This window comes from Podarcis raffonei, chromosome 15, assembly GCF_027172205.1.
Source record: "Podarcis raffonei isolate rPodRaf1 chromosome 15, rPodRaf1.pri, whole genome shotgun sequence".
NCBI lineage: Eukaryota > Metazoa > Chordata > Lepidosauria > Squamata > Lacertidae > Podarcis > Podarcis raffonei.
In genome coordinates this window covers 1882815-1898617 of record NC_070616.1, presented here as the reverse complement: position 1 = coordinate 1898617, position 15803 = coordinate 1882815, and the positions used below count along the sequence as shown (strand labels likewise).

General features: G+C 53.3%; 2 protein-coding genes across 6 annotated transcripts in view; one reads left to right on the top strand and one right to left on the bottom strand.

The window, feature by feature from the left end:
- Window positions 1-4616, top strand: part of GIT1 (GIT ArfGAP 1) — a 50541-nt gene extending 45925 nt beyond the window's left edge. For 2 of the 4 annotated variants that reach the window (XM_053366633.1, XM_053366631.1), the window contains 5 exons: window positions 777-863; window positions 1287-1363; window positions 1983-2165; window positions 2674-2740; window positions 4213-4616. In XM_053366633.1, coding sequence (XP_053222608.1) covers window positions 777-863; window positions 1287-1363; window positions 1983-2165; window positions 2674-2740; window positions 4213-4425 — 627 coding nt within the window. In that variant the 3' untranslated portion in view covers window positions 4426-4616. The remainder of the gene's footprint in view (window positions 1-776; window positions 864-1286; window positions 1364-1982; window positions 2166-2673; window positions 2741-4212) is intronic. The other 2 variants (XM_053366634.1, XM_053366632.1) reach the window with 2 other exon arrangements.
- A 2100-nt stretch (window positions 4617-6716) lies between these two features.
- TP53I13 (tumor protein p53 inducible protein 13) lies at window positions 6717-15542 on the bottom strand. 2 transcript variants are annotated; one of them, XM_053367206.1, is made up of 6 exons: window positions 15351-15542; window positions 13849-13923; window positions 9782-9910; window positions 9431-9595; window positions 8721-9342; window positions 6717-7053 (listed from the first exon to the last, which is right to left on the bottom strand). In XM_053367206.1, the coding sequence occupies exons 1-6, from the start codon at window positions 15438-15440 to the stop codon at window positions 6932-6934; spliced, it is 1203 nt and encodes a 400-aa protein (XP_053223181.1). In that variant the 5' UTR covers window positions 15441-15542; the 3' UTR covers window positions 6717-6931. The 2 variants fall into 2 exon arrangements, with proteins under 2 accessions (XP_053223181.1, XP_053223182.1); XM_053367207.1 differs by lacking the exon at window positions 15351-15542 and adding an exon at window positions 15242-15344.
- Window positions 15543-15803: the final 261 nt, after the last annotated feature.

Genomic DNA, 15803 nt, shown 5'->3' with positions numbered 1-15803 from the left:
CAGATTAGAACTCGCACCAGTTTCTAAATGTGTGGGTAGGCTTGTCTAAGTGAAAATGTTTTCATCGGGTGCCCAAAAGAGCATACACCTGCCTGATTATCAATTGGCAGGGAGTTCCAAAGTGTAGGCGCTGCCACACGCAAAAATGGGTTTCTTACACATGTGGAAGGAGAGTTTTGTGGCCCCTGCAACAGGGACAGTTCCATGGGTCAAAGTGGGTCACTCAGAAGGCTTGAAAATAAAATCTCCTTGGCAAGAGAAGTTGATGAACTATGCCGAGATGGCGAGACTAGCTGGGAAAATTCGGAACCGGCAGGACCAGACTTTACTAATGGAAGAGGTTTATGATATATTTGGAAAGCAATTGTAACCAATTAACATCCCTTGTCAGGTTAAAAGAAGTTTTGTAGGGAGTATTATATAAATCATTGTGAAGAGAATTCAGAATAGTTATATTTAAGATATGAATTTGTAGCAATAATTATAGTAACAAGATGCACACTTAGAAAAGACTTTAGAAAACCATCAGTCGAGGTTGAAGGAAGTCCTAGGCTGTGGTAGCCAACATTTTTGAAAAGGATGATATGCTGGAAAATGTGTGCAAAAACCAATATATCTCGCTCCTTCTGGGCTGCTACTGAGGGCCGGGGTCCACAACCAGACAGAAGACATGAAAATAAAATCTCCTGGGCTTCTGCCAAAGTGATCCCTCTGCCCATCGGAATCTGGTCTCTCTGCGTTTGGCTAACGGCTGCCTCCTGCCCTCTCCCTTTCAGATGCGGAAAGGCGGCTCCATCTCGTCAATGCCATTCCCCCAGTCTTCTCCCCTCTTGTCCTGCGCTCCGGAGAGCGGACGTCACATGGTGACTTACGACATTTCTGTTTTTGGGGCGGGGAGTGTCTGAAGCTTCCTTTTTATTCCAGATCAGACTCTTTGCCCATCTAGCTCAATGCTGTCTGCTCTGACCGGCAGCAGCTATGCCGGGTCTCAGCAGGGGGTGCTTCCTTTCCTAGCCCTGCCACCTTTTATGGCAGGGATTCAACGCGGGACCTTCTGCATGCAAAATAGGGGGCTCCACCCACTCCCTGCCTGGCTGGACTCTTTGTCCACCTAGCTCAGTATTACCTGCTCTGACCGGCAGCAGCGCTTGGAGTTCCTTTAAACTAGAGACGCCTGGGAACCCTCTGCATGCAAAGCAAGCTTCTGCTCTGGTTACACAACAGGGGTGCCTGCTGCCAGCCCCCCCTTTTAACTCTGCCCAATTTCTCTCTCCCCCCCTTCCTAGACTGGAAAACTGGACCGACACGGCAGTGGCACAGACAGCGATTATGACAACACGCAGGGCGGGGATCTGCCACTCAGGTGAGGGCGAGGGCTGTGCAGGGCATCCCTTTCTGGGACTTGCACAGGACTAGCTGCTTGAGAAGACCTGCTGGCTCAAAAGCAACTAAGAATTCCAGGCTGCATCCAGTGTGTTCAGTTATCCTGGGAGCAGAGCCAGCGAAAATGTATACAGATGCTTAAGTCCATTCTCTGCAGTGGGCCTACTCAGAGTAGAGTTTCATTGGAGACACCCCTCAACTGCCGGCAAGCCAAATTCTGCGTTGAGGGAAGTTCGGTTCTGCAGCCTGCTAACATTATGCGACTCTTGTGTAATCCTTGCTTTGACAAACTGGGATGTGAGGGTCACATCAGCAGCTCAGATATCTCCCCTCTCCGTTATAACAGCTGGAAATCTTGCTCTGCAATTCTCTAAGCTTCTGGGGTTCCCCCCACCACCATAAGGACTAGAAACTTATTTCGTTCCTTTAAACAGAAGCGAAGATTCTTCTGGCGCTCTCCGTGTTTCCTGCCTAGAAATAGCACCCTCCCTGGCTCTTGATGATGGCAATATCTGAGTGGGCATCAGGGATCAGGAGGGTGGCATCTTTCCCTGCCCCCAAACCCACTCTGCTTCTCTCTCCCCCCTCCCCTTTCTCAGCATGGACGGGAAGCGCTTGCTGGACCTCAGCAAGGACGATGACTTGCACCCAGAACCTGAACCACTGGAAGGCGACCTGGACCCGGGCCTGCCCAGCACGGAAGACGTCATTCTCAAGACGGAACAGGTCACAAAGAATATCCAGGAGCTCCTCCGAGCGGCCCAGGAGTTCAAGCACGACAGGTCAGGATGAATCCCTCCAGGAATCCTCTGGGGAGGAACAGATGGGTGACGGGCCGTGAGAAATGAAAATGAGTGTGCCTGTTGCATCTCTGTGTGATTCTCCGTTCTGGTCTTCCGCCTAGCCAGCCTCCGCAAGGTTGTCATTCTGGTATACCTTTTGCTGTTGTTTGCATGCAGTTGTTCACGCTGGGGAGACAGCTGCAGGATTTGGCCCTTTTGGAGGACATCTGCCTGTTGTGTGTCTCTGCACGAGTTCCTGCTCTGAGCTTGCCGCTTCCTTAGCAAGGAGGGGTGCCCAGATCCGGGACTTGGGGAGGCGGCAGATTCCCTCTAACACTCTTAAGGAATCAGAATTGCTCTGCTGAATCAAGTTTGCTTTCTTCTTGAACCCCTAAAGGGATCTAATGCGGTGACTGGGGTGGGGAACTGGCAAAACCTGTAACTCAGGTGTGGGGAAAGGAGTCAGTGCTCTGGGCCTGGGCCTCATTCTGTCCCTTCTTAACCCCAGCAGCTTCGTCCCCTGTTCGGAGAAGATTCACGCTGCCGTCACGGAAATGGCGTCGCTTTTCCCCAAGGTAGGAGAGCGCGGGAGAACCGCTGCTGCCGAGAGAGGGGTCTGGGTGAGGGAAATCTCCTTCCCAGCCCAGGAAATGTCCTCAGAATGAGCAGATGCCACTCCCAGGGGCTTTTCCAGGACGTAAAAACCTCCCAAAGGATGTTGCAGAGCTTGGGAAGTTTCCCCTGTGAGGAAAAGTTGCAGCGCCGTTTGCAGTTTAGAGAAAAGACAAGCAAGAGATGGCGTGGTGGAACTTTATAAAATGACGTCTGGCGTTCAGGCAGTGCAGTTAAACTCTGGAACTCCCTGCCACAGGAGACAGGCATGGCCACCATCAGTTGCTGGAAAGTGCAGGGAGAGTTTTCTCTCCTGCCCGGATCCTGCTTACAGGTTTTTCACTGGGGCATCTGTTTGGCCGCTGTGAGAACAGGATGCTGGTCTAGGTGGGCCATGGGCCTGATCCAGCAAGCTCTAAGGGGCTCCTTAGAAGCAGGGAGTGGGAAGTGATAGTTTAAAATAGGCCAGGGGGGGGTCGGGCAGCAACATGGGACCCTCTCCCCCCCCCCCAGCAGCCAAGCTCCAACTTCTACTTCCCTTCAACCTGCCCCCACCCCCATTATTTTGAATTTTTACATACACATAGAGATGAACAAGTCTAACCACTGCAATGTTATTTTCCTATGATCAAGCAGGATATAATTTTTAGGAAATACATTTTTAAAAAATTGACCGCCTAATGATGACGACTTTTGGAAATGTAAAGCAAAACAGGCAACCTTTTGAGGCTCTCTGCACATGTTTTTGGGTTGGTGAAGGGTAGGGCTAATTCAGGCCCTTACTCCGAACTGGCTGGATGTGCAGGGCTAATTCAGGCCCTTACTCCAAACTGGCTGGATGTGCAGGGCTAATTCAGGCCCTTACTCCGAACTGGCTGGATGTGCAGGGCTAATTCAGGCCCTTACTCCAAACTGGCTGGATGTGCAGGGCTAATTCAGGCCCTTACTCCGAACTGGCTGGATGTGCAGGGCTAATTCAGGCCCTTACTCCAAACTGGCTGTATGTGCAGGGCTAATTCAGGCCCTTACTCCGAACTGGCTGGATGTGCAGGGCTAATTCAGGCCCTTACTCCAAACTGGCTGTATGTGCAGGGCTAATTCAGGCCCTTACTCCGAACTGGCTGGATGTGCAGGGCTAATTCAGGCCCTTACTCCAAACTGGCTGGATATGCAGGGCTAATTCAGGCCGTTACTCCAAACTCGGTGGATGTTCAGGGTTAATTCAGGCCCTTACTCCAAACTCGGTTGATGTACAGGGTTAATTCAGGCCCTTACTCCGAACTGGCTGCGTAGGCCAGACAAGAGTCCCTTTAGTCAGCAGCGAGGCTGGGAGCCCGCCTTGCGAGCTCACAATTAGGAGGTTAGACTTGAACTCTGGAACGCTGGACGTGAGTTGGGAGTCTTACGCCACCCTCCCTTTCCGCTCCTTCCGCAGAAGCCGGCCCTAGAGACGGTGCGCAGCTCCTTGCGCCTGCTGAACGCCAGCGCCTACCGCCTGCAGAGCGAGTGCCGCAAGACGGTCCCCCCGGAGCCGGGGGCCCCCGTGGACTACCAGCTCCTGACCCAACAGGTCATCCAGTGTGCCTACGACATCGCCAAGGCCGCCAAGCAGCTGGTCACAATCACCACACGCGAGAAGAAGCAGTGAAGGGCGGGCAGGCGGGGGGCAGGCGAGGCTGGAGCAGCCCCTCTTCCTCCCCCCCCCAGCTCCTCCCTTCCCCACTGGAGGACTTTGGGGGGTGCAGCCACTTGGAAGTGTCCTTTCCCCACCGACTCACCTGCCCCCCTCCCTGCCAATCAGCCCGCCTGCCCAGGCTGGGATAGATCAAGGCTCCCCACTGCAGCTTGTGGGGGGCAGGATCGGGGCCCTATAGGGCACACGCCCCATGGCGCTGGGGTGCCTGCGCAGTGAAGAAATCTCCCCCTGTAAATATTCCCATCTCCCCATCCTTTGGCACTGGGGGGGGTGTACCTGTGTGGCGTTCAAGATCCGGGAGGAAGCAGGCCAGAGCCCCTGCCTTGCATGCAGACGGTCCCGGGTTCAAGCCCCAACGGCATCTCCAGGCAGGGCTGGGAGAGGCCCCTTGCCTGAAACCCTGTTGGGCTGCTGCCGGTCAGTGCAGACAGTCCTGGGTGGACAAATGGCCTGGACTTTGTCTAAGGCAACGTCCTTAGTTCTCTTCCACCAACATCTGGAGGGCCACAGGATCTCCACCCCTGCAGCAACTCCAGATGTTGCGGGACTATTGCGTTTGTCGTCGTCATCACAATCAACCCCGCCTGTGCTGACTGCTCGGGGCGGTTGCGAGTTCAAGTCTAGAACCCCTAGCTGGAGAGGGGCCACACAGTTCATGTAGCCCAACCCCCTGGAAGGCAGGAATCGCAGCCCATTGACCAGAGTTGGCTCCAGAGGCAGATGGAAGTGACACATCCTGACAAACCTGAAGGGCCACAGGTTAGCTTTTCCTGCCCTTTTTAGCGGGGCAGGGGTCCTCCTGAAGGGAGTCAAATCTCTCTCTCTCCCCCCCTTGCAAACACTACTCTTCCTCCTCCTCCTCCCCACCTTCCCATCTAGTGCGTGGAACTGTATGTGTCCCATTCCTGACCCACCTGACCACGCACCGATATATATATATGTATAGAGAGATATATAAACACCAAATGTATTTATCTCACCACGTTCCCTCCCCTAATAGTGTTAACACTGGAATTACAACGTCTAGGTGCTGTGGGTCGGGGCAGCATTCCGCCCCCCTCCCCGGAAACCACCGGCTGGATCACTTCTCCCCCCCCCCCCCCACAAATCCCTCCATCATTCCTTTTTGGGGGGGGAGAGTATGGGGTCTGCCTTTGCCTCCATAGCAAAGAATCAGTCCCCGTCCCCCCACTTCCCTCTCACTGGCCAGTCGTGTTCCCCCGGCCCCCTTGAAATCTGTGAAGTTTTTCAGGCCATTGAGGGAATGTGGGGTGGGCTACCGGAGTGGGGTGGGGGAGACACATGGCTATGGAGGGCTGTATCTGGGCACTGCGCTGGAAATCTTGTTTGTCCTGTACATTTGTAACAAATAAAAAGATGTGAGCATCTCCCGGGGTTGCCCCGTTGGAATAACTTATTTCCTCCCCTCTAAAAATGGCCACACTGTACAGAGGTCATTTGAACCCATTACCCTACCCACCCAGAACTGGCTGAGTTGGCCGAATGTCTCGTCCGCCCTGGAAGATTACTGTGTTTTGAGTATGCGCATGTTCCTTGGATCTAGGACAGGAATTTCGCCCAGCAGTAGAGCAGTGCAAGGCAGTGTGACATAATGGTTAGAGCCTTGGATTAGGACCTGCGAGAAACCAGGGCCCAAATTTATCCCCATGCAGTTCACTGGGTATGATCCTGGCTCAGCCTTGCCTACCTCACAATTAAATGGCAATTAAATGAGGAGGGGGAGAACCACGTACGACACCTTGAGTTCCTTGGAAGAAAAGGTTGTGTCAATGTATTAAATGAATCCCTTAAAAATACCCCCAGTGAGCGACTGCCAGTCAGTGCCAGGCCCTTTGTACCTCTCTCTGCAGCCTAATCCCAGGTGGCACATGCTCTCCTTGAGTGCTTTGGCCAGGCTGGAAAGTGCCCTTGAACTTTTGATAGAATCAATGAATTGTAGAGCTGCAAGGGACCCCAGGGGGTCATCCAGCCCAACCCCCTTCTATAAAATTTTACAAAAACAAAAGTTTCAAGAGGGGAGGCTCCTTTTCCTACCACTTGCACTTCCCTGGCTGCTGGCATGCAGCTCACAGGACAGTTTTCGCTACCCCAAGCGCCTAGTCCTCATGGGTATAGAAAACTGACCCACGCAAAACAGACTGGGCTCTGTGCCTGCAGTGCAAAGCGTGCCTTTCCCCCTGATCTGCAAACCTCCCAGTTGCTTTAGTGATGCCTCACCCTGCTTTCGTAGCAAAAATAAAAGATTTTATTGCGTAAGAAAAACAAACGAAGGCAAGGAGCCAGCTCCTCCGGAGAGTAAACAGACCACGGTCAGGCTGCTGTTTCAGCGCAACACCAAAGTCTTGCCTGCAGACGACCTCCTCCTCTTTGCTCCGTTGGCAAAGCCCAGATTTCCGGGAGGCCTTCGGCTGGACGTCTCCGCCCAAGAGGGTCGTCCCTAATCTGAGCTGTCGCTGGAGGACGTTGGCAGAAGAGGCGCCTTGGGTGGGAGCTGCTGCTGCTGCCGACTCCGTTTCTTGCGCCTGGTCTGGGCGGAGAGGAGACGGCGCTTGATCACAGCTGCAAAAGGAGAAAGGAGCAGAAAGACTTTGCAAGCCGGCAGGAAGAGGGGGGCCAGCCCCATTGCTGACCCCCTGGAACCAAGTCTCCTGCCGACTCTGGGTCCGTGGAGAGATATGGAAACGTAATAGGGGACCCTCCACACCTCACCAGGGGGTCAAGCAAAGCAGTCATCCCCCCCGTCCCCACTGCAGCCAGCCCCACTGAAATTTTAGGCAGGGGACCACATCGCAACAGGAAGGTCCCAGGTCTAAATCACAGCATCTCAAGGTAGGATAAGAGATACCTCACCAGGTATAAAACCGATCAAACAACTGGGTGGCAAACACAGAAGACTCTTCCTGAATGAAAATTTGCATCTGGGTCCTCACTAGCTGATGGCCATTTCCAAATTACAGTGGTGCCTCGGGTTAAGAACGTAATTCATTCTGGAGGTCCGTTCTTAACCTGAAACTGTTCTTAACCTGAAGCACCACTTTAGCTAATGGGGTTGCTGCACCGCCGTCGTGCGATTTATGTTCTCATCCTGAAGCAAAGTTCTTAACCTGAGGTATTATTTCTGGGTTAGCAGAGAGTGTAACCTGAAGTGCCTGTAACCTGAGGTACCACTGTATTATTATTATTAGTAGTAGTAGTATTAGTAGTAGTAGTAACAATTTATTATTTATACCCCACCCATCTAGCTGGGTTTCCCCGACCACTTTGGGAAGCTCCCAACAGATTGATCTTTTATTGCTATTATTATTATTAAACATTAAAAACTTCCCTAAACAGGGCTGCCTTCAGATGTCTTCTAAATGCCAGATAGTTGTTTATTTCCTTGACATCTGATGGAAGAGCGTTCCACAGGGCGGGCGCCACCACCAAGAAGGCCCTCTGCCTGGTTCCCTGTAGCCTCACTTCTCGCAGGGAGGGAACCGCCAGAAGGCCCTAAGAGCTGGACCTCCGTGTCCGGGCAGAACGATGGGGGTGGAGACGCTCCTTCAGGTATGCTGGACCGAGGCCATTTGGGGCTTTAAAGGTCAGCACCAACACTTTGAATTGTGCTTGGAAACGTCCTGGGAGCCAATGTAGGTCTTTCAGGACTGGTGTTATGTGGTTCCAACCTCTGCTGTGAACTTCTCCAGTGAGGGATGGCCCACCACACCTCTAGGTAACTGGGAGGTGGGCTGCCTGAATGCAGAGACCCCCCCCTTCAGCTTTGCTAGAAGGTAACTGTGAATATTTACCCCCAGAATGACTTTGCCTGATCCAGAAGTGCTGCAAAATCTCAGGAAAAGCTGTGGATCTCCTGCCACTGCTAGACTCCCGGCAACACCCGGAAAGCCAAAATTTCCTCATCCGCACTGCTCTAAGCCTTCACCCCTCTTGTCAAGCACAGAGCAGGGGCAGGCCGCATCTTGTGGCAGAGCGTTCCGCAGTTTACCAACAGCCGGCAACCAGCATTTCCCATTCCCCTCATCAAGCACGGAGCTCGAGTAGGCCGCATCTTGTGGCCAGGAGTTCCGCAGGTTATCCAATCTTAGGTCGCTACGGTAAACAACCAGCATTTCCCCAGAGGTTAAAACTGGGCACTGAGTGTGCTCTGGATATGTGTATATGCTGCACCTGCCCCACTGCATGGGGGGAGGGCTGAGACCCCACTGCCTTCTCCTCAGGCCACTCACCAGCCACTGTGTCGCTCCCCTCCTCGGTGCTCATGGTCCAGTAGAGGCTTCTGCCACGGCGGCACTTCCGGTGGAGCCGGGTGTAAAGGACGGCGAGGGTCAGCACCACCAGCAGGAAAGTGAGGGCACTGGCCGCCCAGGCCGCCTCTTCAGTGCGGGGGGTGGGGACACGGACCCCCGCTTGGGACCCTCTGGCTTCCTTCCTGCCTTCGTGGCCTTGCGCTTTGTCGAGTCCTCCATCCGGACACCGGCATCCCGTGCTGCCGGCTGCTTTCGCCTCGGTGTGCAGGACGGGCAGCGAGGGGCGGATGTCCTGTGTGACGAGGGGCTGCTGCCCCAAAAGGCCGCCTGGCAGGGGCATCGCACTCGGCTGGGCCTGTCCGCCGAGGTCTACTGACTCCGAAATGTCCTTTTGCTCAGCCTGCAAGCTCAGGGTAACGGGAGGTGGGCCGCCGTTTGCACCTTTCGCGGGGTTGGCGATTGCGGAATGCCTTCCGCCACCCACATCTGCTTGCAGAAGGCCATCTGCCTGGCGACGAAGAGCCCGGCGCTTCCTACCTGGTCTCTGCGGTTTCCGGGGACCTCGGGCGGCTTCCCAGCATTGGAGCAGCTTCCGCAAAGCCTGGGAAGGGGAAAGAGGCGTCAGATTTTATCGGCGGCGATTCCTGCGGCACTCTTCCCCTTCCGCCACCAACCAACCATCACCTTACCTGTGCCAGGTGCGTTGGGCACAAACCTCCGCCCGCCGCAGATGCTTGCTTCAGGAAATGGCAGCGTTCCCCACCTGTCAGGGGCTTCTCAGAGGTCTGCTGGGCCATGTGGCTCTCAAGCCAAGCGACAGCCTGGGCCACTTCTGCTTTTGCCAGCGGCAGGGGCTGCAAAGCAAAAGAGCTGGCTAGCCAAAGCAAACACAGCCCCTTTAGCCGTGATTTTTGCGGCGGGTCAGACTAGATGACCCTCGAATCCCAACTGTGATTTCCTCCTCCCACTCCCCAAATCCTGGAGGGCCAATGGCAGGGACTCTTCTCCCTTGCCTGGCAGTCTCTGCCCAGCACACTCACCCAATGTCCTGTGGGGCTGTCATGCGGGGCTCGGACCTGGTGGGGCAGGCAGGCTCGGGCCAGGAGGGTCAGCTGTCGGCGGAGGAACAGGGGAGAGCACTGGTGGTCGAGAGAAACGATGCCCCCATCCTATGGAGAGAAGACTTTTTAAAGAAATGAAGATACTCATATACCATTTACTGATCTTGGGTTAAATCTCCTAATGGTCAGTCCCCCAAGCGCATCTGTCTATGGGTTGGCAACGCTTTTGGCCCCAGCAGGCCAGGTCTGGAACTGGCAGGTGGTTGTTGTTGTTGTTATCATCATCATCATCATCATCATCATTATCATTATCTTTTATTACTTATACCCTGCCCATCTGGCTGGGCTTCCCCAGCCACTCTGGGCGGCTTCCAACAAAATATTAAAATACCATAATACATCAAACATTAAAAGCTTCCCTAAAGAGGGCTGCCTTCAGATGTCTTCTAAAAGTTTGGTGGTTGTTTATTCCTTTGACATCTGGTGGCAGGGTGTTCCACAGGGTGGGTGCCACTACCGAGAAGGCCCTCTGCCTGGTTCCCTGTAACTTGGCTTCTTGCAGCGAGGGAACCGCCAGAAGGCACTTGGAGCTGGACCTCAGTGTCTGGGCTGAATGATGGGGGTGGAGATGCTTCTTCAGGTATACAGGACTGAGGCCGTTTAGGGCTTTAAAAGTCAGCACCAGCACTTTGAATTGTGCTCGGAAACGTACTGGGAGCCAGTGTAGGTCTTTCAAGACCAGTGTTATATGGTCTCAGCGGCCGCCCCCAGTCACCAGTCTAGCTGCCGCATTCTGGATTACCGGTAGTTGTAGTTTCTGGGTCACCTTCAAAGGTAGCCCCATGTAGAGCGCATTGCAGTAGTCCAAGCGAGAGATAACTAGAGCATGCACCACTCTGGTGAGACAGTCTCCGGGCAGGTGGGGTCTCAGCCTGCGTCCCAGGTGGAGCTGGTAGACAGCCGCCCTGGAACCATGGGCAGCTGTGAGTCCAAAATGACTCCCAGGCTGCGCACCTGGTCCTTCAGGGGCACAGTTACCCCATTCAGGACCAGGGAGTCCCCCCCCACCTGTCCCCCAAAAGCAGTACTTCTGTGTTGTCAGGATTCAACCTCAATCTGTTAGCTGCCACATGGGGCAATGCATGTGCCACAAGCAGACATGAGACAGGTTACGAGATTCCGTATAAAGAGGACCGTCGGGCTAGCACACCAAAAGCTGGCATCCCCTTGGGGCATTTGGTTGGCCACGGTGAGAAGAGGATGCTGGACTCTCTGGGCCCCCTCTGGCAGCCAGCCTCTCCCAGGCTCACAGAGTAAGGATATCAGACAGACAGCGTGGTGTAGTGGTTAGGGTATTGGATCCGGACCTGGGAGACTGGGGTTCAAATCCTCCTACTCAGCCATGGGTGACACTGGGCCAGTTGCCGCCTCTCCGTCTAACCTACCTCATAGGGTTGTCGTGGGGTTGAAATGAGGAGTGGGAAAGCATCAAGCAACTTGGAGAAAAAGGTGGGATATAAAGAAATCTAAGGGGGTTGGACTAGATGACCCTTGGTGTCCCAACTCTGCCGGGAATCACAAGTGGGGAGAGCTGCCGCTGTTCAGAGGCATTCTATCTTGGCTGCTAGGTTTTTAAGCAGTGTTTGGCCACTGTGAGGACAGGAGGCTGGACTAGGTGGGTCCCCTTTGGCCTGATCCAGCTTCTTTCTGAAGTTCTTACTGGGCCACTTTTACACAAATCAAGCCCTGCAGAAATGGGGCCTGATCAGCTTGGGACCGATCCCTTTGCCCTCCTCCGTCCCCCAAAGCGGGTGGCAAGAATCCTGGCACAAGGTAGCGTCTCAGTCCTTCCCATGCTTCTCTGTGGGGAATGAGGGGGGAGAAGGAGAGGGACCGCCTTCGAAATGCCACCTGGGCAATTTCTCATTGGCCCAGAGGAAGAAGGGAGGAGCCCCTGGCTTTGGGTGGGGACCAATGGGAGACAAGCAGGGGACACCCTTTTCCCCGCCTCTGCATGCTTTGGGAATTAAAGGAGAAGGGAAGAAATAGGATCCTCCCGGAACCAGATCCCCATCAAGACTGAAGCCAGATTGGAGGCCCCGATCCCACACTCCAAATGCAAGCCGAATGGGTCAAGATACAGCAAAATTATGGAAAGAAGCCTCTAGGTGCTGTTTCAGTACTTGGAGTCAGGGAGAAACTACTTTGTTCACTTGGAAATTTGCTGATCACTAAAACCAAGCTTTCGCAATTAACCCCTGGACTGATTTGTCCTTTTAATTATCACACTTTTATCAAGAACTTTAACCTAATTGTCGTTGCAAATGCAGCTGGAATTTTTTTGACAAAGGGCAGGGTTTAAAAATAAATAATATGCATTAATAGGCTGAAGAGAACAGGTCAAGACATATAAGGCGAACACATTGAGAATATGTGCTGTGGACACAAACTAAGTTGGCCTTAAAAGATGGGGCAAATTCACAGAGAAGAGGGCTCTCAGTGGCTACTGACCACAAGATAAAGGTAAAAGTGGATGGCCACATGGATGTTGCTGTGGTCTAAACCACTGAGCCTCCTGGGCTTGCCGATCGGGCTTGTCCTGTTGTGCCAGAAGCGGTTTAGTCCTGCTGGCCACATGACTCGGAAATCTGTTTGTGGACAAACGCCGGCTCCCTCGACCTGAAAGCAAGATGAGCGCCGCACACCAAGGTCACCTTTGACTGGACTTAACTGTCCAGGGGTCCTTTACCTTTTACCTTTTTTACTATCCACAATAGGGACGCGGGTGACGCTGTGGGTTAAGCCACAGAGCCTAGGACTTGCCGATCAGAAGGTCGGCGGTTCGAATCCCCGCGACGGGGTGAGTTCCCGTTGCTCGGTCCCTGCTCCTGCCAACCTAGCAGTTCAAAAGCACGTCAAAATGCAAGTAGATAAATAGCTACCGCTCTGGTGGGAAGGTAAACGGCGTTTCTGTGCGCTGCTCTGGTTCGCCAGATGCGGCTTAGTCCTGCTGGCCACATGACCCAGAAACTGTACGCTGGCTCCCTCGGCCAATAAAGCGTGATGAGCGCTGCAACCCCAGAGTCGGCCACGACTGGACCTAATGGTCAGGGGTCCCTTTACCTTAACCATTGTGGATAGTAAAAGGTAATGTTCTCCCTCCTCTGTCGGAGGCAGTCAGTGCCGCTGAATCCCAGTTCATGGGAATCCAAAATGGGGAATGTTGCTGCTGTGCTCAGGTCTTGCTTGTGGGTTTGGCTTTGGGGTACCTGGTTGGCCACTGTGAGAAGAAGATGCTGGACTAGACGGGCCCCCTTTGGCCTGATCCTGCCGGGCTCATTTATCAGGTTCTTAAACTCTGGAATGGGGCACACACAATCCAGTTTTCTGAAGTTCAGTTTATTTACCTTCCTATTTACCTAAAACATTGTTACACCATAAAACGCCCAAGGCACTGAGCAACATTTAGAAGCCATTATACAGGTTAGCAACCACGATGCCCGCTAGCAAAATTAGTAGATACAAGAAATTTCTAGAACAAGCACTGGGAATAAGATGAGAGGGAAGAGATGGGAAAATAATACACAAAGAGAGATACCAGAGTCAAAGCATACCAGGCAGAACAACTTCCAAATCTCACCCACCAGGTACCAGGCGGGTCAAACAAACATTCCAGGAAAAGTTAAGAACCGTTTCCAACCAAAATGCCTCTCTTTAAATTAAAAGGTGTTTACAAGGCAGAGGAATGGCTATCAGAATAGGGCCCTTCCAAATATATGCTTTTTTTAAAAAGCATGTGATTCACACCCAAAACCCAAAGGAGGGTAGTATGAATGAGATTTTGATTCCTTGCCGTGAGTTGCAAAACCAGAATAAATTATGCAAAATCATGCAAACTGACTGGAATTTTTGATGGTGTGGGCAGGAGAATTTGGCTTCTTGTGGTATGAGAATTTGGACACCTTGCGTGCAAATGTTTTATTTTGGGGTACCAATGCCCCTGAAAATATTTTCGAGTGGTTATGGCTTCAGAGCTAGCTTTCTACCTGCTGAGGGATTGGCCAGGATACCCCACGACAGCGATATTGCTCTTCGGAGGGGAGATCTTGTTGAAAACTGGGCTGCAAGGAAGAAAACAAACAACTTTGAATTTCCCTCCCGCAAAAGATCTCTCCCTCGCAACACCATGCTTTTTATTCACCAAACCCTCCTTTCCAAGGTAAGCTATGTTTTGTCCTCACCTCTTCAATCCTGCCCTTAATCCAGAACCATGAGGACTAGAACCTATGTTTCATTTTTAGGGGAAGAGCCATAGCTCAGTGATCGGACACCTGTTTTGCATCCAGAAGATCCCAGCTTCAATCCCTAACAGCATCTCCAGGTTGTGCTGAGAAAGGGGTCCCTTTCTGAGACCCTGGAGATCCACAGATGGTAATTGTGGTCCAAAACCTTCAGAGGTCCCAGGGGAGGGCAAAAGGCACCCTGGAAAAGCTACCTGCCGCTAATCACACCAAGTGCAGAGTTTTGAAATTTGACTAGGAGAGGGAGCCAGCATGTTTCAACCTCAGAATGTGAAAAATTTGAATGTGTTGCTTTAAAAGTGTGCAGGGGGACGGTTATTTCTTTCTGGTTTATTAGGAGCAGCCAAAAGCCCCAACTGCAGGTCACGGATTGGGCCCAGAGGAGAGCATCCTGACACCATGGAAGTGGTCCAAAGCAGGCATTATTTGCCCACCCCTGTCTCCTACCATGTCCTGCCAGCAACTTTTAATGGCCAGTCTGTACCTAAACAGGATTCAGCCTAGCTTTTAATAAGGCTCAAAGCCTGATAGTCCTATCTGCTCCTCTGGAACCCCAATTAACAGGCAATGCATTGGAAAGGAAGTTTTATTCAGAAGAGATCCACTAAACTTAACGCTCTTAGTTTACTCACGTCCATTATTAGTGCCTGTGAGTCTACTCTGCGTATGACTAACGCTGGATCCAACCCAACAGGCCGAGTGGCGACTTGTTTTTCGTTCAAAAGTTTGTTTTGGTACGAATCTGCTACTTTATAAAACGTGTGTACTTAAACCCACCCCCAACCCCAAGACAGCGCTTGGCTCACTGACGTACACACAGGAAAGTTTGGGCGGCGGGAGAGACGATCGAGGGTTTGCTCAAGAAGATGCGTAGCTGGAATTTAGGAGCAGCCTCTGAGCACGTGCAGAGAGTGCCCCACAGCCTCATAGGATTCACGGCCCACCGCCTTCTGAGACTCGGGGCCTTCTCTTCGGGGCCAAAACTCACAAGCTCCCCCACTCTCACCCCAAGCCCGACTCCGGTTCTGGAACCGCTAGTCTCCACTCTCCTAGTCAAACGAGGGATTGAAAAAAAGCAGCCGCCGCCGAGAGCTTTGCAGCCCCTGAAATCAACAGATCGCGGCGAGTTACCACTAACTTTTAAGGTCATCTCTGTGCAATGGGTCTACTCTGGAGGCGGACTTAGGAGTCCGGCGCCCCAGAGCGCCTCCCTCCTTGGCAAGAAGAGCGCGCCGCCTCTGCCTCACCTTCCCCGCCTCGATGCCGGACGCCAGGCTGAGCAAGAAGAGCAGGATCGGGGGCCCCGGAGGCGGCAGCAGCAGCAGCGGCTCCCCCATCCGGTCCGGCGGCGGCGGCTGGGCTGGGCCGGGGAAGGCTGGGCCGGTCCCTCGGGCGCCGCCTCCTCGCGCTCCGCCCGTGCGCTCTGCGCGTAAAAGCGCACCGCCTGGCGGCCGTCGGAGTTCCGGGCGCGCCGGACCCCAAGCTCGGCGGGAAGGCGGAGCCTGGGAAGGAGCGAGCCGGCTGGCTACGGGCCAGGGAGGGAATGCCGTTTCGCAAGCGCTGCTCGCCTGGTGAAATCCCTCTTTACCAACTCGAACAGCTGGAAAGGGGAATCGGACAAATGCACGCAGGAGAAGGGACCGGAGAGATCAGTGGCTGGGGCGAGCAAGCATCTCTCCCCGCTGGAGAGGGCGGGTGCC

Excerpts from the sequence above, each read along its gene's own strand:
- TP53I13 (XM_053367206.1), bottom strand. The coding sequence starts at position 15,440 with ATGGGGGAGCCGCTGCTGCTGCTGCCGCCTCCGGGGCCCCCGATCCTG. Across the intron at positions 9,596-9,781 it reads ACAGCCCCACAGGACATTGG|CCCCTGCCGCTGGCAAAAGC; the intron begins GTGAGTGTGCTG and ends TTTGCTTTGCAG. Across the intron at positions 7,054-8,720 it reads GGGGAGCGACACAGTGGCTG|CTGTGATCAAGCGCCGTCTC; the intron begins GTGAGTGGCCTG and ends CTCCTTTTGCAG.